We start from the raw sequence: 10631 nt of genomic DNA on the forward strand, positions 1-10631 counted from the left end.
TTTACATGCCCTATAAGCCATACATCAAACGCATTTAATGTGGTTTAGTTTTTAACCAGTGGTGGGGAAACTATTCTGAAATATATAGTTTACCAAGCTACCAATTAGGCCTACTTCACACTACAAGAAGTTAACGAAAGTCACTACATTCAAACTACTTCATGAAAAATGATGTTTTCTAAACATGCAATGTCATAGACTACAAATTTACAAGAACAGATCATTCAGAGTCAGCTGTTCACAGAATGTGTAATTTAGCCTATTGCAAAACAGGTTTCAAGTGAGAATTTGGCAGGTTTGATGCCAAAAAAGTAAGACAATTCTTGCTTCTTCACTCATGTTTTATTTTTGCAAAAAAAAGTATTGTGTAGTTCCATAAGTTAGCTACACCGCAACACGGCAAACAAAGTAGGCTAATTAACTACTGAAAAAATACTACGATTTGAACTTAGTTCAATAGCACCAAGCGACTGCAAAATGTAGTGAAATTACTCGTCTACATGTAGTTCGCTAATCGCCACTCCCCAACACTGTTAACCCTTGCCTGGAAACCCGATGTTGAGTTGCTTTGCTACTCCCCAACACTGTTAACCCTTGCCTGGAAACCCGATGTTGAATTGCTTTGAATTCTGTGTCAGGCAGAAAAATAGTGTTTGAACCCGTACTTCTGTACATAGCACAGAGAGTGGATAATACCACTCATAACCTTTTTCAACTACTTGCTATAGGGACTGCCAGCATACCCCCATGTGATAGTGATAGTCTAGACTAGCCTATTATTCTCAAACATTGCCCAAATAACCATAATACCTTTTCCGACACACATATAGTGAAGCTCTTCAGGGCCTTCATGACAGTCTATGTGGGTGAAATTCTCCTTTCAGGCTTGACCCTTGACACTCTGTGGCTTCCCTAGGCCTATTGCATATTTGACCCTTGCAGATGAACCCAGCAGTAGACTAATTTGCCAAAGTCTATCAATGATCCAGGTCTAATTGTTAAGTAAAGTCATACATTTGTCAAATAGCATGCTGTTTGTTGTGTAAAGTGATTTGAGGCCCTGGGCCAGCTCTTCTTTCCCGCTGCGTCCGCACCCCAACCATCTCTCTCTGGGGCCGTAGCCCCAGCGGACAAGCGCGCCCGTTTTGACTTGGACCCTAGATCTTTAATGACCATCATTATTATATTTTAGGCCTACATAACAGCACGTGTGAGTCCCCAACAAAGACTCAGTATATTCAAAGTCAAACAAATAAGGTGGTTAATTAAAAAGTGAGTTAGACTAATTCTACGGGCACAATCGCATTTAATAAAATGGGATTTGTGTGTTTATTGTATTCTATAGCAGCAGGCCGGTTAGGGTTTAGCAGCGCTCAGGGATCTAGACACTTCATGGTTTCCATGAAAATGCAGGTTTCGTCGAAAGTATTTTCTTGGAATTTCGTTTTAAAAAATCGCTCTGTTTCTTCCATTCTCTATCACGCACACGCATATACATTATGAGCACGCAAACATATGAGGTGCAGCTGGCTTGGCACTACCTTAAAAATGGTTGCGCTCTACACCACGTGACGCGATTCCTGGAAAGTTCTTGGAAATCGGTCTTTTGTGTATAGCTGTGGGTTTAATGGGGATTTGGTTATTCAAAACACATACCGAAGGAAGGGGATTCAACGTCGCGGAAAAGACTGTCTTTGGGATCTGTACCAAAAACAAGACAAGCGTGGTTTGGTGACTTTCTGCATGATATTTTAAATCTTAACATTACCAGCAGCAAGCGAGTCGTGCGGAGTCGACTTGCCTCGGTCGCGAGACGTTGTCATCGCCTGTTTTGCACCCCGGGTTGGAAAAATATTCTTAGTTTGTTTGCCACCTCGCCAAAATGACAACTGATTGATTATCCCGTCAGAAGATACATAATACGACATGGAGAACTCTAGCTATGTAATCTGTCATCTTTCAATGTGATCGACATGGTTACACTGGCTAGCCGTTCCCTGGAAGTGTGTAGCTAACGAGCGGTTTTGTGCTTTGTTTATTTATTCATTTTAGTCCCCTTCTTCTTTAGGGAGAAGTGTGTATTTGAATGGTCATCGGTTGAGTCGTTTGGTGCAGGATCCACTCGCAAATAGGTGATATTTCATTCATATAACTATCTGTTCATAGTATATTTACTTTGTAAACTAGCTAGTCAGCATTAGATAGCTAAACTGTAATGTTAGAAATGTGTTGTGAACATACCCGATAGTCGATGGCACGTGCTTTATTGGCTTTGGAACAGTGGTTATTTAAAAACGTTTACACGACCTCAATGTAGGCTTTAATGTAGCCTACACAAAATAATCAAACAGCTACAATAGACAAGTTGCAAACACCGAACAGGGCTGATGGTGATTTATGTTTTCAGTATCCCCCGCCCTGCATATAGTGAGTTTAAACTGCCATTGCAATTTCCGAGAAGTAGTCGATTTCGCAGATCGTGCCTTAATCTGTTGTTTATTTATTGTTGAATGCAGACATAAAAAAAAAACGTTTCATAATCTTTAATCTCCACTCATCAATTGTAATACCTCGAGCATTTAAGTGATTTTTTTTTAATTTATTGAAGATTTATCAAGCGAATTAATTAGGCTTTTCAGTGTTTACCTTGTTTCGTGCCCCCTTACTTGCCATGTTGTTTTTTAAAGTTTGCGCAAAGGTAACCACATTCATATACATCAACTACCTTTAGCGCCTATTGAAATATCTTCTGGCATGGGGAGTTAGAACCCCGACGCTCGTGCTGAACATTAATACTTGCGATACGATTTTGGAAAAATATTTCATATCGGCGAGAAATTAAATGACTACACGTCTTTATAGTGTTGGGGTTGTCACACGGCTATATTTCCATGTTACAGCGGTACCAGTACCGAGTTGGTGTGCAGGGGTAATTACGAGGTAATTGAGGTAGATGTGTACTTAAGGGTAGGGGTAAAATGACTAGGCAACAGTTAGCAGCAGATTTTGTGATTTTGTCGGAAGTTAGTGCAAAGGTGGTTCAATGCAGATAGTCCGGTTAACTATTTATAAGGCTTGTGGCTTGGGGGGGGGGCTCTTCGGGGTCCTGATGGATGGTGCATCGCTACAGTTTGCGGTGCGGCAGCAGAGCGAACAGTCTATGACTCGGGTGGCTGGAGTCAAGCACATAACAGATATGTCACAATGTAACGTTAGCTGGTATCTAGCACGAATGCCCGTGGTTAAACTTAATTCATTTACGTGTGTTTTTATTTATTAATTTACAGGACGATTAATTTATCAAATTCGAGAAGAAACCTGCAGAAGAAACTGGTTTTGCGACTGTGGTACAACTGCCTGTCTTTTGGGGAATATTTTTGCATTTTGTCGGATGTCTTTTGGACAATTTCGGGTTATTCCCCAATGACCTGCCACTCACCCGAATCCACCGAGACCATCGAAAATGAGAGAAGAACGGATACCGAGTCGCGAGTTGTAGACTCCGATGAGACTCGCATCGGTCAAGCCATGAAAGACCTTAAAAATACAGGTCAGTGCATGTCCTCATTTTCTAGTTTTAGATTTCCTCTACACACACACACATTTCGACATGATTACTAAATGTTCCTATTTTCAGCGTTCTAGTAGTTTTACCAATACTGTTATATACATACGAGCATGACTTAGAATGTCAAAGCATTTCTGAATTACAAATAAACGATATAGCCTAACTTTCTAAATATTTGTTTGCAATAAAAACTCCAAACAAGACCATGTATCTCTATGGCCCTGAAAAAAACGAGTGATTGTAAAGCAAACTAGTTTGAAAGTAACCTTATCTACATGCTCGTGCCCCTATTTAGCGCGATATGCATGCGGTCATGCAGTACGCACTTTCTGTACTCATTATGCATGGTTGAAAATGACAACTAAACAAAGCACACTTGGTATTTCATCGTTCAATGAATGCATTTCACCCATATTTATCCTGAACAGTAACGGGTTTGTTCTCTTGAATTTCGTAGTAATTCGTGCATGAGTTACTGTTTTTAAGTCGCAGAATGTTATAAGTACGTTTTGTTCTAGGTTATTGTGAGTTTGTTGGAAGACTTTTTTTAAACTTTTTTTTTACAATTAGACGCATTCAAATGAAAACATGTTCAGAACATGTCTATGAATTTATACAATGTGCCTTCAATCACATGTTTGGCATTGATGTACATTTTTCACAAAACCTGTGTTAATTTACAGTTCTAATGAAATGTATGTTTCACTTCAAATGCTGTTAGAGTGAATGTATGTATAGGATTGCCATTATTGGAATGCTGTGGAAAGGTGGGATCATGGAGAGCTTGTCCAATGTTGTGATCTTAAAATGGAGGTGGTCATTTTATTAGGTAAACATTTGTGGGCTATTCAAAGATCACGCCTCTTTAATATATTTTAAGAGGCATGTAATTATAATTAAAGGGAAATTAAAAATGTAACTTCTTATTCATCCTCTCTAGCAACATCAACATATGTAAAAATGAAGATGGGAGAAAGGTGTTTCTAATGAATGACATCACCAATTATTAGTAGGCATTGCTTACTTAACTGGTTGATGTAATTGGAAACAGTTATCTTTATTTACTACAAAACATAGATGTGTAATTTTCACATGTTGATGTTGGGCTGGTGTTGGAGATGATGAAAATGAAGTTACATTTTTTTCCCCTTCTAATTTCCCAGAAAAGCACATTGTTTCTAAGCAAAGCTCATAACTCTCAACTACGTGGGGAAGCTGTGCCAACTTTTACTGTTGAAAAGCGATATCTCAAGTATAAATACAGTAAAGTACACACACTAAAGCAGGGATCATCAACTAGATTCAGCTGCAAGCCGATGTAATTTGTTTTCTTTTCTTGAGCGGATGGTCGGGGGGCCGGAACACAATTACATATTAGTTTACTGCAAATTGACCTCAAGAAGCCCAAACAGATATTTGACTAAAACATAATCATTTCAAACCTTGCTTACATTTGTTTCATTATTATACGTGGGAATAAATCACTTGCTGATTTCACGTTTTTGGTCTTTTATGTCCAACACAAATTCAATTTAAAATATTATTTATATATACACACTGAACCAAAAATATAAATGCAACGATTTTCAAAGATTTTGCTGAGTTACAGTTAAGGAAATCAATCAATTGAGCTACATTCATTTGGCCCAAATCTATCGATTTCACATGAATGGGCAGGGGCGTAGCCATTACATTTGCATAAGTAATCAGACCCTTTATGCAGTACTTTTAAAGCACCTTTGGCAGCGATTACAGCCTCAAGTCTTCTTGTATGACGCTACAAGCTTGGCACACCTGTATTTGGGGAGTTTCTCCCATTATTCTCTGCATATCCTCTCAAGCTCTGTCAGGTTGGATGGGGAGCAACGCAGCACCGCTATTCTCAGCTCTCTCCAGAGATGTTCGATCGGATTCAAATTCGGACTCCTAATGGGTCGCTCAAGGACATTCAGAGACTTGTCCCGAAGCCACTCCTGTGTTGTCATGGTTGTGTGCTTAGGGTTGTTGTCCTGTTGAAGGTGAACCGTCGCCCTAGTCTGAGGTCCTGAGCGCTCTGGAGCAGGTTTTCATCAAGGATCTCTCTGTACTTTGCGAACGTTAATCTTTTCCTCTCCTGACTAGTCTCCCAGTCCCTGCTGCTCAGAAACATCCCCACAGCCTTGTGCTGCCATCACCATGCTTCACTGTAGGGATGGTGCCAGGTTTCTTCCAGATGTGACTCTTGGCATTCAGGTCAAAGAGTTCAATCTTGGTTTCATCAGACCGGAGAATCTTGTTTCTCATGGTCTGAGAGTCCTTTAAGTGCTTTTTGGCAAACTACAAGCAGGCTGTCGTGCCTTTTCCCAAGGCGTGGCTTCCGTCTGGCCACTCCACCATAAAGGCCTGATTGGTATAGTGCTGCAGAGAGGATTGTCCTTCTGGAAGGTTCTCCCATATCCACAGGAACTATAGAGCTCTGTCAATGTGACCATCAGGTTATTGGTAACCTCCCTGACCAAGGCCCTTCTCCCCCGATTGTTCAGTTTGGTTGGGTGGCCAGCTCTAAGAAGAGGTTTGGTGGTTCCAAACTAACTCAATTTAAGAATGATTGAGGCCACTGTTCTTGGGAACCTTCAATGCTGCAGGTATATTTTGGTACCCTTCCCCAGATCTGTGCCTCAACACAATCCTGTTTCGGAGCTCTACGGACAATTCCTTTTACCTCATGGCTTGGTTTTTGCTCTGACATGCACTGTGAACTGGGGACCTTTTATATAGACAGGTGGTGCCTTTCCAAATCATGTCCAATCAAGGATGATCAATGGAATCAGGATGCATCTGAGCTCAATTTTGAGTCTTGTAGCCAAGGGTCTGAATACTTATGTAAATAAGGATGTAACTTAGCAGAATGTGGGAAAAGGGACTGGGTCTGAATACTTTCCGAATGCAGTGTGAGAGGGAGATCTATATATATTTATTTTTTAAATAAAAAAATATTTATATATATATATATAATTTTTTACATTTTTTTTATATTTTTTTTTAATTAAGTACTGACTTGGGGGACCAAATAAAACCACCTGTGGGCTGCCAGTTGGGGAAACCTGCAGTAAAAGGCTACCAGCTTGTGAGTGCTACTTTCAGAACTACTGGCTAGAAAGTGTACAAAAGTACTGGAAAATGTCTAACCTCCACAAATCCAGTCAAACTTAGTTTTTGGGTTGAGGGGGTCAGTGGGGGGTGTACATTAACTGCAGAGATTCTTCTCATTCATTTCACTGAAAAAGCACAAAAAATAGTGAGAATGTTATTAACCCACTCTCTAAGACCAAGTGGAATTTGTTTTAAAATTCCTGTGGACAGTATAAAGGGCTTTTTTTTTAGGGTTAAGGCTTAAATTCAGGTTTATGTACATGGTTCATGTTCATAATTTCTGACTGTGCGTTCGTGCATGAGATTTTGATTTGGATTACCGTCTTTTCTCATAAAGCGATCTTGTTTTCTTTGAATAACCCAATGTTGTGTGTTCTGTCTCCTTGTGCTAATGCGTATATGTGTTTCTCTCTCCTAACAGGCTGGTACTGGGGCAGCCTGACTGCCAACGAAGCCAAAGAGATTCTCCAGGATGCATCAGAGGGCACCTTCCTGGTGCGAGACAGCTCCCAGAGGGACTACCTGTTCACCATCTCTGCCATGACCTCCGCCGGCCCAACTAACTTGCGCATCGAGTACAAGGAGGGGAAGTTTAAACTAGACTCAGTGGTGCTGATCAAGCCCAAGCTCAAGCAGTTTGACAGTGTGGTGCACCTGGTGGAACACTACGTGCAGCTGTCCAGGACTACCAGTAAAGGTGCGTCGTCAGGAGTGTCGCAGTCCCTGGCCCCACCCAACGGCACGGTTCAGCTGCTACTGACTAAGCCTGTGTACACTGCCACGCCCTCTCTACAGCACCTGTCCCGGATTGCCATCAACAACGCCACCAGGCAGGTGCAGGAGCTGCCTTTACCCAACAGGCTAAAGAACTACCTGACGGACTACAGCTACAATGTATAGCAGGACCGTAAATCCCAGATGTGGTTTGGGATAGAGAGCAGTGCACCTGCCATGCAGTGGCAGTCAGACTATCACCCAGTCCGAAGTCAGTCTTTAGCCCCAACCACTAGACACGGCTTGACGGCCCCCGTACTTCTGGAAGGATTGCTGTTGAGCAATATGCTTATAGAGCCAAGTCAGTCATCTAATCCTCAGGAAGCTAGGTTGAATTTCTCCCATATTACTACACCCTTCCAGTTCATTTAGTGCTACAGTTGTTCATCAAAAAGGGCTTAGGAGTTGGAGCTAAGGGTTGATTTCAGACCTGGGTCATGTACATAATCTCTGAAACGGGTGCAAATGTTTTCAAGCCGAAGTGGTATACCCTTCCTGCAGACCAGCTCAGGTAAACAGGGTTTCGGAACCTTCTGAACGAGACCCAGGAGGGATGGCAGTTGGCACTCAACTTTTTTTTTGCTTCTCATTTCAAGCTCTTTGTTGTTGCTTTACACTCTCTGCCTCATGTCTGAGAAATGAGTATCTGACACGGTGTCCACTTTTTGTTCTGATTTATGTTTGAGTTTGTTCATATTCTATATTTTCTTTTTTTTGTACTGTAATCATAAGAAGGGGCAGTGCTGGTGTGTCGTGAACTACATGTAGTGCAACTAGTCATTTAACTACCTTTTTTCAGTAGCTTGGAGGTAGTTGAACTAAATTCAAATATTGGTAGTCTTTTCAGTTAATTACTTTTTTTTGCTGTGTAGCGAACTACAACAATTTTTTTTAATTTTTTTTTTTTAATTGTCAAGTTTTCAACTTATTTTTCAACCTCAGACTTACTTAATTGTCACTTGAAAGTAGAGGTCAACCGATTTTTAATTGGAATGGCCGATTTAAATGGGGCCGATTTCAAGTTTTCAGAACAATCGGAAATCGGTGTTTTTGGGTGCCGATTTGCCGAATAATTATTTTTTTTAAATTACTATTTAAAAAATAATAATTTTAATAACTTTTTATTTAACTAGGCAAGTCAGTTAAGAATACATTCTTATTTCCAATGATGGCCTAGGAACGGTGTGTTAACTGCCTCGTTCAGGGGCAGAACGACAGATTTTCACCTTGCAGCTCGGGGGATCCAATCTTGCAACCTTACGGTTAACTAGTCCAACGCAATAACGACCTGCCTCTCTCTCGTTGCACTCCACAAGGAGACTGCCTGTTACGCAAATGCAATAAGCCAAGGTAAGTTGGTAGCTAGCATTAAACTTATCTTATAAAAAACAATCAATCATAATCACTAGTTAACTACACATGGTTGATATTACTAGATATTATCTAGCGTGTCCTGCGTTGCATATAATCTGACTGAGCATACAAGTATCTGACCGAGCGGTGGTAGGCAGAAGCAGGCGCGTTCATTCAAACCGCACTTTCGTGCGTTTTGCCAGCAGCTCTTCGTTGTGCGTCATTGTGCGTCAAGCATTGCGCTGTTTATGACTTCAAGCCTATCAACTCTCGAGATGAGGCTGGTGTAACCGAAGTGAAATGGCTGGCTAGTTAGCGCGCGCTAATAGCGTTTCAAACGTCACTCGCACTGAGCCTTCTCGTAGTTGTTCCCCTTGCTCTGCATGGGTAACGCTGCTTCGAGGGTGGCTGTTGTGTTGCTGGTTCGAGCCCAGGGAGGAGCGAGGAGAGGGACGGAAACTATACTGTTACACTGGCAATACTAAAGTGCCTATAAGAACACCTAATAGTCAAAGGTTAATGAAATACAAATGGTATAGAGGGAAATAGTCCTATAATTCCTATAACTACAACCTAAAACTTCTTACCTGGGAATATTGAAGACTCATGTTAAAAGGAACCACCACCTTTCATATGTTCTGAGCAAGGAACTGAAACGTTAGCTTTCTTACATAGCACATATTGCACTTTTACTTTCTTCTACAACACTTAGTTTTTGCAATATTTAAACCAAATTGAACATGTTTCATTATTTACTTGAGGCTAAATTGATTTTACTGATGTATTATATTAAGTTAAAATAAGTGTGTTCATTCAGTATTGTTGTAATTGTCATTATTACAAATACATAAAAAATAAAATAGGCCGATTTACATCGGTATCGGCCTTTTTGGTCCTCCAATAATCGGCATCGGCTTTTATGATCCTCCAATAATCGGTATCGGCGTTGAAAACTTGAAAGTGTTTTGGTGTTTTTATAGGGCCAGGGTGATCTAACTTGCAATTTGTAGTCTGACATTTCAGATTTAGATATAAGAATTTTTCACGTAGTAGTAGTAGAAGGGAGGATTATTATTTATTTTCATTCTTCTGATTTTTTTTTTAAAGCACAAGAAATATACTGGCTTCAAAACTTGCGTTGGTTTCTCTCACACTGTCTCACTCTGCCTCCTGCTAAGAGGTTAAAAGTAATAGATTTTCTGAACTTCTTAATCCTGGATGATCCTCCCACTACGCATTACTTTTGTGCGACACCTCAATACTTCATCACTGCATTTTCTTTCGATAGAAAATGCCCTTGAGCAAGTTGCTGCTCACACCTCAGAACTAGACCTTGGTTAGACAGACAGACAGGCTGTATCTAACATCTAGCTACTACTAAAAGAAGGAATTACATTTCCAAGAGCATATTAGATGTTCGGCCAGGGGTTTTCATTGGATCGACGTGAATCTTATTTTAATCAATATTTTAAGTATTTATTGATTGTGCTACTGTATTTCCTAGAAAAATAAAAGTTACACAAATAAAACCTGAAAGCATGCTTTATCATAGCCTCTATTCAGCAATTTGGGAGGCAATAATGAATGTGATGCAGGGGTGTCATGGTGATCATGTGTATTGTTTGACTCATTCTCCACTTTCAGTACATAAGGTTCAGTGTGAACAATTCTTGCAGAATATTCCAGAATTCACTCTTGATACATGATTATGACATTTACTGTTTTCATATGGTGCTTAAATACAAGTGTCTAGTGTTTTCTCGGTGAGGAAATCAGAAAAATAAAACAAAAGAATGGAATCGAA

At 40.3% G+C, this 10631-nt stretch overlaps 1 protein-coding gene across 2 annotated transcripts; it reads left to right on the top strand.

Moving 5' to 3' along the window:
- Window positions 1-1595: 1595 nt before the first annotated feature.
- On the top strand, window positions 1596-10631 carry LOC118392388 (suppressor of cytokine signaling 2-like). Of its 2 annotated transcripts, none has more exons than XM_035784342.2 (3): window positions 1596-2132; window positions 3288-3550; window positions 7122-10631. In XM_035784342.2, the coding sequence occupies exons 2-3, from the start codon at window positions 3424-3426 to the stop codon at window positions 7598-7600; spliced, it is 606 nt and encodes a 201-aa protein (XP_035640235.1). In that variant the 5' UTR covers window positions 1596-2132; window positions 3288-3423; the 3' UTR covers window positions 7601-10631. The 2 variants fall into 2 exon arrangements, with proteins under 2 accessions (XP_035640235.1, XP_035640234.1); XM_035784341.2 differs by having other exon boundaries at window positions 1598-1731.

The sequence above is a fragment of the Oncorhynchus keta genome, chromosome 13, assembly GCF_023373465.1.
Source record: "Oncorhynchus keta strain PuntledgeMale-10-30-2019 chromosome 13, Oket_V2, whole genome shotgun sequence".
Taxonomy (NCBI): Eukaryota; Metazoa; Chordata; class Actinopteri; order Salmoniformes; family Salmonidae; genus Oncorhynchus; species Oncorhynchus keta.